The following is an 18611-nucleotide window of genomic DNA, read 5'->3' as shown; positions in this document are numbered from 1 at the left end:
TCATTTTTGTGTTTTGCATCAAAACTATAAACAAGATCGGTTTACAAAATTTGGAGTGATCACTCGTCAAAATAGGTAAAATGATCTTAAAATAACTCAGGTTTTATGTATCATAACCTATTTTTTTTATAGATTATGATGTAAAAAATAATTAATCATCTCAACACCTTAAAACTTAGAGGGTGATATCTGGGTGGATAGAAGCTTAGGATAGTGTTAAGCGTTGATTGGATTCACAAGTTTGCATGTTAAGTTTATGAAAACTTATGAATGTGCTCAATATATAGTGAGCAGTCATTTTACGAACTTACGATATTCCTCTCATGATACTGAGAGCGGATGATCCTCTATAGACACTCAATAACCTTCGTAAGGTTAACTGTCACTCTCAATGACCGACTGTGCTAGGTTTGAAACTTTTAAACCTATAAGTTCGGTATCAAAGAATGAAATACTCATATAAGATATCATTGGTGTCTCAAGTCTAAGGATCATGTACACCACTAGGACAACAGAATCACTATCTGACAATAAGGTATTATTAACCGTCTAGCATTCCGTGAGCAGATCAATCAGTAAACTCATTCTCCAATAAGCACCTGCATTGTAGCTATTCCCACACAAGCAACTATGAGATCAGTTGTCTTCATTATATTGACGGGTGTACAATACACTAATCTCTCCAATTATCTATCTCGATGTCTCTTTCGAGTAACATATGACTAGAATTATTTAAGGTTTATGTTTAAAGGTAAATTTATCTCATTATTATCATTTCATCACGATCTGATTCCTATTGCACAAATCCACTGACATCACAATATATATGCATATATGCAATAAACAACATAAAGTGATAAAATATCAAAATATAATAAGAAAAAAAAATATGTATCATGTCATACGTATCATCACTCACTTGCAGGGCATCTATGACTGATAGAGCTATACATCCAATAAGAGCCAATTCGAAATCATTACGAGATAGTAGTCGTCGACTCCTCACACCTTAGAGATTGGTTATACTAGGAGTAGTCCGTTAGTATACCGTTTTGTAAAGGAATGACATTGAAACATAGATATTATGTGGACTTACTTAGAAAAGACAACCAAAAAGATGATAAAATGAGCATATTTTGAAAGGTAATAATAGGAGTTTAGAGTTGGCGACCTAGTTTTATTGAAGTTCCAACTAGCATTACTTTAGTTCTTTAGACATAAAGTACATAAGGGGTTGATGCGTAAATATAAATGACTCTTCCTAATTATCAGCATCGTAGACAATGTCTATTTCAAGTTGCAGCTATCGACGTGGCTCAAAATTCACAATGTCTTCCCCGTAAGTAATTTAAAAACATACAATTCAGATATGTAAAATACTTTTTAAAGTATTCCATGGCTACTCCCCACCAGAGTCTCTTATGAAAAATGAGTTGAAACTATTTTAGCGGATCATAAGACAAAGCTATCAAATAGAGTAGTACAGATCGAGTACTTGGTGAAGTGAAAAAAGCTTATCTGAATAGAAGTTACTTGGGAGCTTAACGATGCTTTATAACATGAAGAAGCAATCATCAAAGTCTACTAGCAAGCATTTATAAATGTATCAATAGTTTAAATGAGGAAAAATTATCATGGATGATCGTTGCACACATACAACACCTTTATCAAATAACCATTCATTACTTTTGTTTACTTTTATATATGTTTAGGCAATGTATTTTATCTCATTATTATGTGTTTTGCTTGAAAATTGTAAGTAGGAATTATTTGCAAAGACTATAAAGTGATAGTGCTTCAGAATAGGTAAAACTATCCAAGAATAGTTCAGTTTTTGTAAGTCATAGCCTATTTTCTATAGGTTGTGGTACAGAGAAAAACGTCAATCATCTCAGCACTCCAAAACTTTAAGGGTGACACTTGAGTGGATGAGAGTTTAGGATAGTATTAGACATTGATTGGATTCACAAGTTCGCACGTTAAGTTTATAGGAACTTGCCAATGTGCGCGACACCCGATGAGCAGTCGTTTACGAACTTACAATTATTTATATCTTAAAAAAAAAAAATTTACTTCCTCCCTTGCATAGCAAGTATATGTTAAATTGGTTGTAAAGGTGTCGACGAAATATTAAGATTTATCCATCATTTACTTTTGAACTAATCAATTTATTTTTTTTATAAATCCTTCATAACCGAGGTTATAATTAAATTGATCTTTTGAAAATGGATAACATAAGTCTACCTCATAACTTAAATAATCCCAGTAAAATCTATGATATTATTATAAAAATACATCGTAACTTAAAACAATTTCAACTAAGCCTATAATATTATCATAAGTACACATGTCCGTTTGGAAAGCGAACGTGAACAACAAACCCGCCAGCATGGAAACCGCCCAGGAGTGAAGAGCACGACAAAGCGGAGCGATCAACGGAATGACGCCAAAAAGAACCTATAGCGAGCAAAGAACCCACCGGAGGGCAAAGCGTACGCGAACGACGCCTAGAAGGAACCCTAGCAAGCAAAGAAACCGCCGTGGGGGAAGATCATACCCTCTTGTCCTCCGCGTGGCGTGCGAAGAATTCACAGACAAATGGGCAGAGCTCGTCGCCCTGCTATCGATCCCCGGCGGAGAGTTGATGGAGGATCGGGTTTTAACGAGGCGACAGGATTAGACTCCGCGGCTGAAGGGACTCCGAACCGGAAGCCACCGGCACCTACCTCTCACAGACCTGATTGATGGTGCTCGTGAGTCCCAATCATTCGCACGCGTGTCGTACGTTGCGTGCCGTTAAAGAGCTCCATCAGCACCTTCACCTGCTCCGTCGTCGGGTTCCAGCGGCCGCACATGGTGCTCGCCATCGTCGCACCGAAGCCCTCTTCCATCTCTCTCCACCTTTTTCCACGCAACCCTACGAGTCCTGTAATCGATAGATCCGAAGGCAGCAACTTGTACAATTGGAAGAGAAGGATCTGGCGGCAGATGTTGAAGCCGATCCAACAGACGCTGTCGAGGGTTCGAGTTCGGAGGTCTCTCGGATTCCTAAACGAGCGTCAGAACAACCGGAAACCGATAACTCGGGGAGTTCACCATGATCGGTTGCCCTCTCTTTGTAGAGAAACACCTCCGGTGGGTCGTCCTCCTCTTTGCCTTCAGCAACTGCAGCTGCGAATGAAGACTTGGGATCTGATGTATAGTGATCAGACACATGCATTCCAAATTCTCCGAACAATATCCAGAGTTAGCTTCACATTTTAGTTGATCATATCGATTTATCAATGTGCTCAACAGGAAACCAAGCTTGGTTTGAGAGACCATGGAAAGAATGCTATGCGATGAAGATGTCAATGAAGTGCTAAATGCTACAAAGTCGATGTGGCATTATCATACAATGTAAAGAGTGTTAGTGCCCCCATGGAGAAAGATGATGCATTCTTTTCTCTGTACTAAACCTTTGAATAAACATGTACATGGCAAATATACATGACAAAACTGGCATCTATTTGACATGCATATGGAGAGAGATCTTAGCCTAAGGAAACCATTGGTTTCAGTAGTTACCCCAATGCGAGGAAGCTGTTGATGAAGATTGTATGTTAGCAAGAGCAAATGCGTTTTCTTGTGCTGCTTTGCTTTCCACGAATGCTCAGTAAGAAAAGAATCAGATTTTGAATCTTCAACTCAAGGTTCTCTTTGGATTTGTCTCAGGATATGCAGAACACTAAAGCTCAATCAAGAATCTTCTCCCCGGTCGAAAAGAGGTTCCAGACCACAGTTCCGGCAATGTAGAGTGCTACTGAAACTTTAAACACATCATCCCACGAACCTGCGATTTCTTTGCATGTTAGTATCTGATGAAGAAAATTGCAACAATCACATGCTAGTATGACACTTTTTTCACTGATGGCATTTAGTATATTGGCACCGCATTTACGGGGGAGAAAATTTATGGAATGGTTAAAATGATAATGTTAAGTCAAACCAACTCTAAGATAGTGATGGATCACTAGGTCAACCGAGTGCAATCATCAGATATATTTGCTCTAAAAGAAATTGTTAATCGTTATCAGAATGTGAAAATTAGTTGCATAAATTACCGACTAGACTATTCTCAGTCTCTGCCTATCTAACTAGGCTGAACAAAGAACATAAGCTGAAGAGAAAACGGTATATGTTTTAAGTAGACGATATTCAAGAGCACACGAGGAAAATCTCCACAAATTATAAGAAATGGTTAGGCTTTTTGTGGTTTCATACTAATAAAGGAAACATGAACAAACCATGTTGCAGAATGTAGCCTGTAGCTGCCGTCCCAAAGACACCAGCTAAAACCCCGGCTGTGTTTGAAAGACCAAGAAGCACACCCTGCAAAGAGCACTCAAATGTTATCTTCCTTCTTTAGGAGCATATATGACTGACAGAAAAATGAAAAAGCTGTAGAAAAAAACTGGGCAACTTTTGATGGGACTATTAAATCACTTTGATATAAAGGGATATATGTGTGCAAATAATTAGAAATAGTTACAGCATAGCGAGGACCAATATCTTGGTGGTTAGAGTACAGGCCAGATTGTGAAAATGCATCGGTTCCCTGATCAAAATATACAAGTTAATCATATAGAAGTCGAAAACATAGATAAAGGAGAATGGACATGACTACTGCTAACAGGAATATACCTGACTGCAAGCCATGCATAATATTGCCATTGCAGGAGAGTGGACATGACTTAACTGAGTCAAGAAGAAAGCTGGACCAAGGAATCCAATTGATTGCATGATCTGAATAGAAGCAGACTCGTAAACAAAAAGGCAATATTCAGACATAAACAGATGAAAGAAAAATCCATGCACAACTGCAAAACTATTGATTTTGGCTATTAAGTGATACATCCATGACAATCAAGGCAACATAGTGAGAATTGAGAACCAAACGAAATACTAGTATGAGCTTGTGTAGGTGCATGCGTATGTACATGTGTAGATGTACATTTACCTGGACAAAGTTTTATATGAATGTGCATATGGATGGATTGAATGTTGACTGATAAAGACTGAACTCAATATCAGCAAGGCATTTGTGTTGAGTTTAGGTCATGCCAACTGGCGACATGGTTGCCTTGGTTCAGTGCAGCCTAAAATGAATCTCATGCACCAATCCATGACGAGCAGCGTGTCTTTCCACAACAATATTGATATATCCCCTTACCATGAAATTTAAAACATTGTGCGGAAGTACTTGTGTTTGTCTGAAGCATAATCACTGTGATGGAGAAAGGTTAAGTCAGAATGTGTAACATTATATGATCTATCACTTCTAAGAGTGACCTTAGGAGTTGACAATAATGATCTAACAACTTCAACGACCGAAATCAAGGAAAAACAGATAACTATTATGGACTATAGATCCAAATGTGCATTAGCCAGAACTCAAAGAAAAATGTATTTCTAGGATTTTGTGGCATCTTAATCATTTGAAACGCACAACCAAGCTTGCTTCACATATATTAACATATATCAATAGAAAATTTGATTGTTATTTTTACATGTACCCATAATATGCCAAGAAGGCCTTGTAGATAACTCGTCCTCGAATCTTAGGGGAGCTATGGCTCCTCCTTTAGCCTAAGGAATAATAGATCATGTAGTAGAAAGACTAGTCTTAGGAAAATATCTATAAACCATCATTTCCTTGACTTTTATGGTCTAAGAAGACTTCTCCTAAGTGTTATTCTTAACACAAGAAACTTCTGCGATCGGGCAATTAAAATATCCATGAGTAATTGATATATCTATTGGCCCATAGAGACCATAATTGCACTTAAGTAGAACAGGCTAACGAAATTGATACACATTTCTTTTAAAATAAATCAAATCATATAAGTATTGCTGGAAAAATCATTTAATAACATATAATAAATCTTCCTGTCATAAAAAAGATGCTTTCTCATGAAATTTCCACTGTAAAAGCCAAAAGAACCCATACTTTGCGAACGATTGTCACCGACAATCCTTTACTGACAAGTGTATCTGCTATCCATCCACCAACATTTGCAGAAACTGCCATTGTAAGCCAGGGAAGAATGCAAAACAGACCAGAATCTGTGAGGTTGAACTTCAAAACCTATATAAAGCAAGTAAAATATAATTTCATCAATATCTTGATATTCTAACAAAACTCATAGTAACATTCTGAAATAAAATGCTTAAAGGTGATGAGATGATTATGTCATTTCTATACTCCTTAAAAAGATTAAATTCTTCAATTTGCAAATGATTGAAAGCTTTCTAAGAACAACAGTACTAAGAAATATGGAAGCAGCACAAACTAGAGACTGACGACATAATCAGAAATTAGGATTCAAGTTGCCATGAAAAGATTAAAAAGCATGTTCACTTAAGAGCAGAAATCATGCCAAATTACTAGATAATCTACCTGATTGTAGTACGTTGGCATCCAAGTAAGAAGAATAAATGTTCCCCAGTTGTGGCAGAAGTGGGAAGTTATAAGAGCCCAAACTGGTGGTTTTGATAAGATCAATCTCCATGGTATTGTCTTTACAGGTTCCTTTAGTACATTATCACTGACAATAAGCTTCTTTTCATCAGGGCTAATTTCAGGATCTTCAATAGGAGAACTGTATGCCTGATTATACAGGTGACGATATAAATTAGGCAACATTCAATGGACATACTAACTGCAACTTCAGGGATGAACAAGCCGCTTCAAAAGGCTGATTACTAAAAGTTACTACTAATAATGAAGACAAAAGGAAATGGATCTTTTAAAAACTAAAACTGCCGTTAGTAGCACAAGCCACCAACAGCCATGTTGCATCATATATACCTTACTTAGCCATACTGTAAGCCAAACACTTCCAAGAGAACCGAAGGAATAGAAGACAGAAGGCCAACCAAACTTATGTATCAACAAAGGTGAAAAGGCCAATCCAGTTACTGATCCAAGGTACATCCCACTATATACCAGTGCTAATGATCTGCTCCTCTCTGCTACTGGAATCCACCTTGAAAGAATATTATTCATAGCAGGCATGGCAACCCCCTGGCAAAAGCCAACTGTATCAACTTGAGCCAAACATATAAAGTAAAGAGGCCAAAAAAATTGGGAGAGATGGAGTCAGAAGGCAGCAATGCGAAGCATCATTTATTTTAGGAAACTAAAATAGGAATTTTGCTATTATTTGGTTATTTAAATCTTACCTCACCAATTCCCATGAAAGCACGTACAACAAGAAGGAAAGGCAATCCAGCCTTTGCTGCAATAGGTGTAAGAGCCGTGGCAATAGACCACCAAACAACCCCAAACCCCAAGACAAGTTTACCACCAACAATGTCTGCCCATATACCTCCTGCGATCTATATAAACCAGAAAATATAATGGAGCAACAGATTCAAATAAATTCAGCACCAACAAATGCAAAAGGGGCATGCATGCACACACACAAGCTTCCTATCCAACAGTTGATTTTAAGTTTGTGAAATCGTGTTTTCAGCAAAATCACTAAATGAGTAGAAGATATATCTATGAACTATCACCTAAAATATCCAAAAAAATTTGATCTTTTCAGTGATAATTTAGAGATAAGATGTTCCAAAGGGAAGTATCTGATGCACATCTAAGAAGCATCTTTGACATGAATGCAACAAACAATTTTGGTATCCATGCTTGATAACCTTAAACTTAATCCTCTCAAGCCATTTAACTGACATCATGTGCAAATTGTGTAACAGCAACTTGAATACAGTAAAATAGCATCACAAGTTTGATCTAGATTATGTTACATTGTATGAACAATGGTAAATCAGCATCAAAGAGAATTAGACATAGGTGTGCCAAAGAAAAGGTATGACCCATAACAGTAATCAACTATACACTTAGAGAACATTTATCCAAGGGCTGCCTATTTTGCATGGACCAAATACCTCTCTAAACTGAGTAGGAAAAGACAAAAGGGTGTAGCAAAACTATATTGAATTTCACCTTCAAAATATACTAGTATTAAATATTTTTTGGATATAAAATAAAAATTTGTGATGTTTGTTAACTGAAACTATAAGAACATGGAAATGAGTATTAATGTTATATTGACATGGAGGTTCTTCGTCACGATTTGATATGTAGAAAATGTTTGCTCTAAATGAAATCAGATGGCTTATGAAGTTTTAATAATCAAATCCACCTGTTTTAGTTTACTTCTTAATTTGTAAGCTGGTCGAGTTCATATTTTTTAATAACCGGTTGAAGAAATGAATAGTAGTTGAATTGAATCTGAAACCCCTAAAACACTATTTCACCCGAAGCTTAAAACTTTGCAACGTAACGTATGAAACCAAATTCTCATTCTTGTAAATCAAATTCATAGTTATCGAATTCTCATTCTTGTAAATCAAATTTATAGTTACCATATAAAAAGCCAAAGATTCAGGCTCATAAAACAATGGATCAAAAGCAACAAAAAGATGTTCTCAGAGTATGCAAGCTCAAACTCAAAATTACATGATGATGCAAGTGGTTCACCACCAACCTGGGTGAGTAGGTAGCCCCAGAAAAAGGATGATTGGATCAATCCTACAGTTGCAGGATTCCAGTTGAATTCTGCTGACATAGGGAGAATCGCAATGCTCATATTTACCTGTCAAATTGAAATCAATCATATAAAACATCCCATCACATTATCCGATATGCATATTTCACATTTTCTAAAGCATGTAATGATCAACAAATCTTATAAATACTAATTCTCAAATTTGAGCACAAACATGACATTAGTATGAAATTAACTTAAGCCCCTTTTTTTTCTTGTTTTAAATCTTCATAGAGGTGATGGGAACCTAATTCTGTGTACCCTGTTGGAGATCATAAAATAAGATCCAGAGATAATAAGAAAGCAGCCCCCTCTATATGAAGTGAATGTACTGATATAGGCTAAAAAATAATCACAACCCCATTCTATACTCATTAATAACAAATGTACTTTATGCAGTGTGTATAAAACCTTTTCCAGAATTGCCATCATCCATCAGAATGGATGATTAGTGTTACAAGGAGTCTGTTAAAAAAATATTATGAAGGTTCAGATTGACCAATGAAGCATGCTCTAATCTTTAATGACCCAACAAAGGCTGTATATGAGACTCCCAAATTGAAGTATGAATATGTACATTTGAAGGCTATAAAAAAATTTCATGAAGGTATATCGGGTTCAACCACAGATTAAGCTCCGATCTTTAATAACCGAAAGATTGTTAAATATGTAGTTAAAACCTTGTGGATGCAAATCTTCACATTGAAGCATTCATAGATTCAAATCATCGCACTAGCTAGAGCATGCTACAAATTTCACCCTGCCTCTAGCTCCCTCTTTACGTCTACACCTCTCCATTCCAGGCATTTTACTCTCTTCCATGCTGGTACACCTCCAGTTTATATTTGTAGACAAGAACACTTATCATTACAACTGGCACAATAAATTTTTCTGAGATAGTAACTCGGAACTAAAATGAGAAAAAGAGCATTTCATATTTAAAATTCACTGATGTCTCTTTGTTTTTTGCCTACCGGTATATGCACACATGATGAAACTACAAGAATCAAACAGTAGAGAGCATGTATCCCACGGAAAATAAAGCAAGCAAGAGAGGAACGACACTCACGCGGTCCATGTTGCAGAGCAAGAACGCCGAGAAGCAGAGGATCACGATCACCCATCTCTTGGGGAACGTCTCCAATCCTGCTCCCACAGCGCCCAACCATCCGTCCCCTTCCTCCTCCTCCTCCTCCCTCGGCCGCAGAGCCGGAGAAACCAACTCTCTCCGGACGACCTTGGGGAACCCGATCGAGTCCGGGACCGAGTCCGGCACGTCGAACGCCTCCGGCTTCAGGTCAGCGCCTCCGCCGCCCGCTCGGGCTCCCGCGGCAGTCCACCGCAGGCGGCACGGGGTACCGGAACGCCAGGGGCCGCCCCAGCCCAAGGGGTGCGTGCCTCTTCCCCGGGAGGCCTCCCCGTTCCGGATCGGGGGCCTGGGGCGTGTGCTCTTCGGACGCGGCAGTAGATCCGAGGGTAGAGGACAGGAGAGTGGCAGGAGATAAGCTCCCGCGGGGCTCATGGCGTCCAACACCGAAGTCGCGAGATCTCAGGTGATATTTCTGGCCGTGCTTATAAGCTGCAGCATCCGAACCTGTAGAGTGGGAGAGGGGAACGAGTGGTTTATTTATGATTGTAGGATGGGAATTGCATCATCACCGTCCAACCGCCCACTGATGGTGAGAACTGCGGATCGGACGATCCTGATGACGGTGAGCGGAACAGTTCGGGTAATATCTCTTTATGCGCTCGTTGCGAGCCATCAAATATTCTCAGCGCCAGTTTTGGCCATGTGGTCTCTACAGTAAGCACACGAGACTCGATGGCGACTCCATGGGCCGGGCTCAAACTAGACGGGCCCGTAAACGGATTGGATCCGATAACTCGATCCGAACATCATCACCCTCACACAACACTAATGTCAAACTTAACAAAGATGATGATAATTAAACACCAATTATATATATGTATATATGAGTTCCATTTCTTCGTGCAAAGTTGGGCTATGAATTCAATGACCAATCAGTTCGTCGCAGATCGTGTTGCGTGCTTAAGCTTTCGGGTTCTTGGATGCGACTCGACCATCGGTGCCCGCAAGCATGCTGTACTTGTCCTTCCTGGTGAGGCTGGTGCACTCGAAGCCGAGCGTCTCCGCCAGCACTCGCTGTACGTGGTTGGCCACTTCGATGGGCGACTTCCCCGCGGCGCAGGTGAGCTCCTTGGGCAGCTGGTTCAGGAACGTGATCTCGTACGTCGGCGTCGGGTTCATGAAGAAGAAGTAGGGGTCGAACGCCTTCCAACCTCGCGCGGACGTCCCGTGGAACATCCCCTGCCTCGTGTTGATGGCCACCGGGACGATGCGGTCGGTGAGCTCCGCGAAGAGAGCGCTGAAGCGTAGTAGGAAGGCCTCCCTGCACGTCGTGCCCTCGGGGCATATCACCAGATCTCCTTCCTCCAACAAGCGTTTGATGTTCTCCGCGTCCTTCGCCCGCTCCCTCGACAGCGCCACCGCCTTGATGGGGGAGATGAGCTCCGAGAACTTGCTGATGCTATAGGTGACGCAGCTTATCTTGCGGCCGAGGGCGATGCCGGTGACGATGGGGTCGAGCATGGTGCGGTGGTTGCACACCAGGAGGACGCCCGGGTGGCCCTTCTTCGGGGGAGGGGGAGGCGCGCCCCTCACCACCAGCCTGATGCCGACGAGCTTGTAGGTGTAGAAGACAACGCGCTCCGGCAGCGGGAGGTTGAGGTAGATCCGGACGAGCGCGAGGGCGAGACCGATGGGCAACCAGAGGAAGGTCAGCAGCGCCGACAGGGGCGTCGGCCGCTGGGCCAGGCGGCCATCGTGGAGGATCACCGGCCGCAAGAGTTGGTTCTTGGGCACCGGCTCGCTCTTGGTGTACTGCGGCACGATGAAACCTTCCTGGCGACACGAGCAAGCTTGTCCTTAGAACAGAGCCGTCAGTAAACAAGTGGTCAGGTGTTTGTCATCAAACCTTGCAAGCCGACATGAAATGGTGATCACTCTCCGAGTCTCCGATGCCCAAATCCGGAGAACCTTCTCCCAGTTCCACCTGAATAGCCTTCTTCTTCAGCTCTCCGATGAGCACTCCCGGCTTCGCGATGAACCCTGTCGCCCTCCCTGTCTTCGTGACCTCCACCTCCGTCCCCAAGACCTTGTCGACCCCGAGGAAACCCTTGGCGAAGGGTTCCACCATTATCCTGGGGCTCTCCGTGACAATGTACCTCTTGCCGAAGGAGCCGAACACCCTCCAACTCTCAGGGTGCACATCCTTGGCGTAGAACTTGGGCAGGACGGAGCGTGAAACCATCTCGATATCTCTCACCTTCAATCTCGCAAAGGAGATGAACACGAGTATCTGTACGGCCAAAGACTCCGACACGAATGCACGCACGACGAGAACGATCGGAACCGATGCAAGAAGAACGATTCCCCTCAAAAGGCTGCCTGCTTCGATTGCGACGAGCATGAAGTAAGGGAAAGCGTCGCGAGACAGGAGGAGAGTGCCATCGAGATCAGCTGCTATCGTCTGCTCCGATCTTCCCTCTGAGCTGCATTCCACGATGGACTCGAACCTATCCGATCCCATCATGGCAGTACAGAAGGGAACCGAGGGAGAGAAGATGATGATGGGAGAGTTCACGTACAGACATGGGAATATATACGGGCATGGAAGGTGCCATTGCATCCATTTTCTCACCAACCTCCGGGGATCGTCAACGTGCATAGGCAGTCGCTTATGCTGTCCCATGTACAGCGAATGAACCAAACCACATGGCCAAACGCATTGACGTAAAAGCCATGAAACAGCTCTCGCCAGCTGCAAGAAAGATTGTTGGTTGGGAAGAAGGCAGCCCTGCATCAGCTTTCTATGGATGGCTCATACGCTCTTCTCTTTGCATGCGTGCAATGGGCTTGGAGTGAGCTTGAGCAAGGCCTTGTCGATACTTCTTCGGCAAGTTAACTCTCATCTCGGTCTTTCGGCTCTTCAATGTTAAACCATTTCAACCACACACCGATCGACCAGCCAAACCCTTCAGACTCGTATACAGAAAGAACAAGTTACCGATCGAGGTAGGAGACGGCCGGTAGGTGAGAATGAAAGGAAAACTAGATAACAGTTGCTGAAGCGTGGAAGACGTAGAATACATCCATTGCAAGAAATGGCGTCGAGAGGCCACTACCATTCATTTGCTCACTCTGTCAACACACCTCACGAGCAGTTTCCTTCCTCATTCACCGCAAGAAGATTCAGTCGGAAGCCTCCTCTTGCTCTTGCCACTCTCCGTCAATGGAGAGTTGCTTTCAGCGTCTTCACCCGGAAGCGTTCGGAAAAAGTAGATGAAGCAAGCTTCGTTGACTAGGAAGCAATTCAAGTACTGGTTCGTTCACGCTGACATCATGACGGGATTCTGCAGCTGTTCTTTTCCGGCCGTCGACGAGCCAATAATAGCATGCCGTAACGCGAAACAAGGAAGCCCACCACAAGCCGCTGCGTCCTACTCGCAGTAAATGACGTTGGAGCAGAACATATCAAGGTTCGGAAAACTCAAGCGTCTGCCGTGCTCTGGAGAATCAAAGCTTGTCCCCTCCGTCTTCGGCAGCTACTTGAACTCGAGATGGAGTCGCTGCAGAGACGCCGTCAACCTGCACGTCCCATTTAGTCCGACAACAGTTCCGTTCGAACCAAAATCCAATCTATCCGATGTGATTCATTGATCAATGATTCCAATCGAAATTAAAACCGGCCTTTATACAATTCGACTTCGATTCTCCTAATCAAGAAATCAAAACTATCGATCCAGAAACCGGAGTCAAGTCTCCATTATTGGGATGAGGCTGGTTGTTTGGCTTTGCCGTCGTCAACCTCTCTGCCATTCCTTTGCCTCCAAATCGGAAGACTCACCGTTGCATATTTGTTGTGCTTCACGGTCGTCAACATGAGGTACTTGCACACGTATCATGCAATGTGGAGTTATTTTACCCTTCTCTTTTAATTACTTTCACTTAGATTTTGTATATCCATAATTCCCTCTCTCTCATAGATATTATTTTCTACCTTAAATCATCCCATCGTCAAATCAAATTTACCATATATCTGATTTGATCAAATTCAATTTTAATATTTTAATATTTATTAAAAATGGTATATTTCACTTTCGGCTCCGTTCGTAGTCGGTGCCATGTGTACGGCGCATCTCGAATATAACCAAACTTAACATTGCACTAACAGAGCAAGCCCCTTGCGAAGCCGAATGATCTTGACCGTCGATTGAGTCGTACCCCACCTTGATTAATGATGGTCGATGTCTGGGTTTCTTTCGTGGGTGTCAAAAGCGTTGTTGGTCCATAGTTAAACCCCGAGGTGGCCTAGCGGGCTATTCAAGCGGGGAATCGCGTCGTCCTCCTCGGCCTCATTTCGACTTCCGGCGCCTGCGGTGGTTCGTCCCCGGCTCGCTCCCCGGCGTCTGACCGTGAGAGGATGCGGTGATTCGGTGGAGGTCACAGGAAAAAGGAGGAGACGAAGACCAGGGAATGGGTACGGAGGTGCCGGTGGCGTGAGGAGCCTCGGTCGGCTATGAGAGGAGGAGGAGGAGGAGGGGGGATTCCCCTCTTTTTCTTCTCCGGTAGCAACCGGAGGATCCCTCTCAGATTCCGTCAGCTTTCCCCGGGATCCTTCGCGAGGATCAAGCCGCTCCTTTACTGGTGCCTGGCCTTCGCACTCCTCCTCCTCCTCCTCCTCTGCCGCCGCCCCTCTCACTCTTCCGGAACATCCCTTTGTCCCGGGTCCGCCTTCTTCGTCTTCTTGATCTTAATTTCCATCAGTAATTCCCACTACTTTGAATAGATTGTTTAGAGATGTCGGTTTCTTCCCTTTTTCTTGGGCTTTCTAACCTTTTCTCTGTTTGTTACCCTTGTGATCGTTCTTACAGAACTGGTTACTTTTGATACTTAGTGACCAGATGAATTCTGTAAACGAGCTTGCTTCTCACATGATCCATCGAGAGCTGATGTCTTGCACAAAGAGGCAGGGCATCACCAATTTAGATAGCTGCACAGCACTCTAGGGTCCAAAAACTTCTTTTTTGTGTGATATATGCTACAATCCAAAGCTTCCAATCTTGTAGGACAGCATCAATCTTAAATTATTCGATTGTTCATTGTTCAATGCTTATTTCTCATATATTGTTCTACAAAATGAGGCCAGTATATGTTTCTCTTGGCACATGAGAGACTTCGGCATCGGCCAATTCGAACCAAGTGCGGACCAACTAGGTACTTTTGGAGCCTACAATCTTTCTGTTGACTTAGCCACCCGCAGACCCTGCACACAGGTTGTCCAATTCATTGGAATATATAGGTAAGGGTGTTTCAGAGAATATATTCACACGGTGTCCCAAATCGAATATGTTGGTATATGGGCTTTCTTCTTATAAGTGACTCTTCTTTAGGGGAGTGCACCAAAGCAGGGCATCGATTAAGATATAGATGACTTTGATATTATCTCTTTGATGTGAGTATCTATCATAATTGGGTAATTACTCCTAGCAAGGAAATCATGCAATACTTGGTTTATTTTAGCACCAACTACATAATTGGAATCGAGCACCAACTGCGAAATCAACCATCTTTGAGTTTTCGGTGTTCGAATGTCCAATATGTAGTATATTTTTTTAAAAGCTTGGTCTGATCATTCAAATGCTAGTATTTTGCTTAAGGCAATAATATTTACTATTTTCTTTTGCTGTAACTTAAAGCCGAAGTTGTGTTAAAGAAGTATTGAAGGATTGCAAAATAGTCATGGAAAATTATACTGATTAGGACTTGCAAACCTCCATGCTCAACTATTGTACTACCGTATATAAACACATTGTTGCCCCAAGTCTCACCTAACTTGCTGTAATTATTGCTTTTTGCAGGAAAGGTTACACTATACTGATTAACACATGGAAGAGAAATGACCTTCTGAAGCAATCTGTTGTCCATTATGCTTCTTGTGTTGGAGTTGAATCTATTCACATAGTGTGGAGTGAGCCTGATCAACCTTCGGATTCCTTATGCGATGCTTTGTGGCAAGCTGCACAACTAAATTCAAGAGGTTGCAATGGTACTGAGCTAAGATTCGACTTAAATGAAGAAGACAGTCTAAACAACAGGTTCAAGGAAATCATGGATTTGGAGACAGATGCTATCTTTTCAATCGATGATGATGTTCTATTTCCTTGTGCTTCAGTAGAGTTGGCTTTCAGAGTCTGGCAAAGCGCCCCTTCCACGATGGTAGGATTTGTACCTCGTATGCATCGGCTGGATAGGATGGTAAGCTCTCACTGATTACTGTCTTTATGTTATAAGCCTTTGATGACCTCATTATTATCTTTGTAGAATGGTATTCAGGACTAAGCTGACTTCCAAATTATTTCATCTCTCTCTTCTGTTTTCATGATTCACACCATGCTTGTCTCTTACAAATACGCACTAGTATTTACACCTATCTTATCTAGAGCATCTTGATCTTTTGTTTATTGTGTCTTTAAAATTTTGTTAGAATTTCTTCTTTAGTTCAAAAATTCCTGTCCAGAAAGGGAATGAGGAATACTATAGGTATGGAGGGTGGTGGTCCGTTTGGTGGATGGGCACTTATAGTATGGTCCTCTCGAAGGCAGCATTTTTCCACAGGAGGTATCTCAATCTTTACACAAACCACATGCCTGCATCTATTCGTCATTACGTAACCAAATATAGGTGAGCATAGTGCTGTCACCTTTCAATTTAGAATAACCTGATATTCTCATTTGGTTTTATCCCTGACGGTGTTATGTTTTTGTGTTGAACTTTGTGATCTTATGTTGCAGGAACTGTGAAGACATTGCAATGTCATTCCTTGTCGCAAACACAACAGGTTCTCCTCCTATATGGGTGAAAGGTGAGGACACAATTTCATGAAGAGACCTTTTTTTTTCTTCTTTTTGTTGCTTAGTTTCTATTCTTAATCATAGCATTGCATTTGATCAACATTATTGCTCATAGTTGTTTAAAGGTTAAAACTTTTTCAGGCTGGTCTTCTATTATCTATTGTGGCTACCTTGTGAAACACTCATGTTTCACTTGGAATTCCTCGCATGTTTCTGCATACATCTCTCAAAAAGCTAATACAACATTCATTAGCGTTTACAGCTTCAATCCAAACACATGAATGAATGAGAATGTCTACACATCATATGTATATGAATGATCCTACTTTAAACATACTGTTGATTATGGCCTGCTTTGTTATCTATGTATGAATTTGGCTCCAATCAGTACATTTGATATGATTGAGAAGGATTACTTACGGTATACTTCTCACCAGGCAGGATGTTTGAGATAGGATCAACTGGCATCAGTAGTTTAGGAGGCCATAGTGAGCGGAGAACTCAATGCCTCAATTTGTTTGCTGAAGTTTATGGTCATATGCCTTTGGTGGCGACCAGTATGAAGGTTATAGACAGTCGGCACAGCTGGTTGTGGTGACTCATTTACTTCCTATGCTATAATTTCATTGGTCATGCAACATAAAATTAGTCTGTATCATATGTTCTCTTATTTCCTCCTCCTCTGTTTGGTTTGATGTACCTTTAAATGTTGTGTAACTACAATTACAATTAGATTGGATTTTACATCATTGCAGGATGTGGATCGCAAATTGATGATGTTAAATTGGATTTTATATTAGTCAAACGGATTCGGATTCTGTTCTCATTCCCAATGGGCTGGGCCAAGAAACCTTTCGGCCGACATTGGCATTGGATGCAGCGGCCTTTTAATGGACAATGTCGCGGACAAATCTTGAATAGCTTCTTATCCGCTCTCTTCCATCTCTCGCTCGCTCTCGCCCTCACGATGGCGCTTCTCACCCTGGGACTGGAGATGGGCGCCGCTCCCGTCGCCGTGGCCGCCTCGCGCCTCTCCTTCTCGCGGAGCGGGAGCCTCGTGGGTTCGTCCTCTGTCGTCTCCCTGTCTCTTCTGTCGGCCTCGACGCCCCTCACCTCCGCGCACGCTCCTCCTCCTTCCCTCTCCAGTTAAGACAGACGAACGAATCCTCTCTCTCTCTCTCTCTCTCTTGTTTCGTTCCTTCTATTTATCTTCGTTTCTCAATCGTATCCTGTGGATCAGTTAACTGCGGCAGAGGCGATAAGAAGACCGCGAAAGGGAAGCGGTTCAAGCATTCCTTCGGAAACGTAAGCAGTTCTTCTTCTGTTATTAAATTGGGCGTCGTCGGTGTTTAGTTTTAGTTGGCTGTGTTGCTCAGGCGCGGCCTCGGGACAAGACGAAGGGGAGAGGTCCGCCGCGGTCTCCGGTGCCGCCCTCGCCCCCTAAGAAGGACCGTTTCGATGATGGAGAGGTCGTCAAGATCGAAATCGATGAGTCCCTCTTCTCCTAGCTCTTCTGAACATTGCTTTTCTCGATCTGTACTTCCTCGTGTAGCTTTTTTCTGCAAGTCGGATTGCCTAATCTTAACTCGTTGAACTTTCTCTGATATTTGCATCTACCGATGAAGACGTTGAAATTTACGATCGCAACACCCCCTTTTTGCATCTTCGCTAGTTGTCATGGTTGTGCACATCACCTGCTTGCAGTATTTACTATCTCCCTTTTCCTTCTCCGCTACCTCTATTTGTTTTCCGAGTACAGCACACGCTCGTTGGTTTCACTCTTGTGGTCTTCACATGTGCCCATCTCATGCGCACACAAACACGCACAATTCTCCTTTTGTTCCCATGGAAAATTATCATGGGCATTTATAGTTATCTGAACTCCCTTCTTAAGTTCAACCATGAAACATAGGTAATTTAACTAGTAGCTTTGAGCTTTGCTTCCCGCGTCATGGCCTGACATGTAGGAAGCACTCAACCCTTTCACCTGTAATGGTTTTGCGAGGGCCTCTGTAGTTGTTTATTGAAGCTGGGCATCCTTCCAATTCAGTTCCGCTCTCCACGGTA

The 18611-nt window shown here is 42.3% G+C and overlaps 3 protein-coding genes across 6 annotated transcripts; 1 reads left to right on the top strand and 2 right to left on the bottom strand.

Moving 5' to 3' along the window:
• Positions 1–3325: 3325 nt before the first annotated feature.
• Positions 3326–10212, bottom strand: LOC135651622 (probable anion transporter 1, chloroplastic). Its single transcript, XM_065171841.1, has 10 exons — positions 9679–10212; positions 8550–8657; positions 7225–7380; positions 6851–7066; positions 6440–6649; positions 5990–6127; positions 4684–4785; positions 4532–4597; positions 4287–4371; positions 3326–3832 (listed from the first exon to the last, which is right to left on the bottom strand). Exons 1-10 carry the CDS (start codon positions 10129–10131, stop codon positions 3735–3737), a joined length of 1632 nt encoding a protein of 543 aa, XP_065027913.1. The 5' UTR covers positions 10132–10212; the 3' UTR covers positions 3326–3734.
• Positions 10213–10514: 302 nt separating this feature from the next.
• Positions 10515–12239, bottom strand: LOC135651623 (glycerol-3-phosphate 2-O-acyltransferase 6-like). The gene is made up of 2 exons (XM_065171843.1): positions 11606–12239; positions 10515–11532 (listed from the first exon to the last, which is right to left on the bottom strand). Exons 1-2 carry the CDS (start codon positions 12221–12223, stop codon positions 10660–10662), a joined length of 1491 nt encoding a protein of 496 aa, XP_065027915.1. The 5' UTR covers positions 12224–12239; the 3' UTR covers positions 10515–10659.
• A 1788-nt stretch (positions 12240–14027) lies between these two features.
• LOC135651494 (glycosylinositol phosphorylceramide mannosyl transferase 1-like) lies at positions 14028–18148 on the top strand. 4 transcript variants are annotated; one of them, XM_065171574.1, is made up of 7 exons: positions 14028–14418; positions 15552–15948; positions 16211–16374; positions 16485–16555; positions 17300–17689; positions 17785–17849; positions 17921–18148. In XM_065171574.1, exons 1-7 carry the CDS (start codon positions 14210–14212, stop codon positions 18050–18052), a joined length of 1428 nt encoding a protein of 475 aa, XP_065027646.1. In that variant the 5' UTR covers positions 14028–14209; the 3' UTR covers positions 18053–18148. The 4 variants fall into 4 exon arrangements, with proteins under 4 accessions (XP_065027646.1, XP_065027645.1, XP_065027648.1 ...); XM_065171573.1 differs by having other exon boundaries at positions 16178–16374; XM_065171576.1 differs by having other exon boundaries at positions 14029–14337; positions 16178–16374.
• The last annotated feature ends 463 nt before the right edge of the window (positions 18149–18611 follow it).

Source organism: Musa acuminata, chromosome BXJ3-10, assembly GCF_036884655.1.
Source record: "Musa acuminata AAA Group cultivar baxijiao chromosome BXJ3-10, Cavendish_Baxijiao_AAA, whole genome shotgun sequence".
In the NCBI taxonomy this organism is placed as follows: Eukaryota; Viridiplantae; Streptophyta; class Magnoliopsida; order Zingiberales; family Musaceae; genus Musa; species Musa acuminata.
The sequence above is the reverse complement of the archived record's forward strand: the minus strand, read 5'-3'. Positions and strand labels throughout refer to the sequence as shown.

What these genes read in the sequence shown, in the direction of transcription:
- LOC135651622 (XM_065171841.1), bottom strand. Translation starts at nt 10,131, where the DNA reads ATGAGCCCCGCGGGAGCTTATCTCCTGCCACTCTCCTGTCCTCTACCC. An exon ending in CTTTCATGGGAATTGGTGAG is followed by an intron (nt 7,067 to 7,224) that starts GTAAGATTTAAA and finishes GGCTTTTGCCAG; the next exon opens with GGGGTTGCCATGCCTGCTAT. An exon ending in CGGTGACAATCGTTCGCAAA is followed by an intron (nt 4,786 to 5,989) that starts GTATGGGTTCTT and finishes GCTTCTATTCAG; the next exon opens with ATCATGCAATCAATTGGATT.
- LOC135651623 (XM_065171843.1), bottom strand. Translation starts at nt 12,223, where the DNA reads ATGATGGGATCGGATAGGTTCGAGTCCATCGTGGAATGCAGCTCAGAG. An exon ending in ATTTCATGTCGGCTTGCAAG is followed by an intron (nt 11,533 to 11,605) that starts GTTTGATGACAA and finishes TCGTGTCGCCAG; the next exon opens with GAAGGTTTCATCGTGCCGCA.
- LOC135651494 (XM_065171573.1), top strand. Translation starts at nt 14,210, where the DNA reads ATGAGAGGAGGAGGAGGAGGAGGGGGGATTCCCCTCTTTTTCTTCTCC. An exon ending in TCCTCCTATATGGGTGAAAG is followed by an intron (nt 16,556 to 17,299) that starts GTGAGGACACAA and finishes ACATCATTGCAG; the next exon opens with GATGTGGATCGCAAATTGAT. An exon ending in TCCTCCTCCTTCCCTCTCCA is followed by an intron (nt 17,690 to 17,784) that starts GTTAAGACAGAC and finishes CCTGTGGATCAG; the next exon opens with TTAACTGCGGCAGAGGCGAT.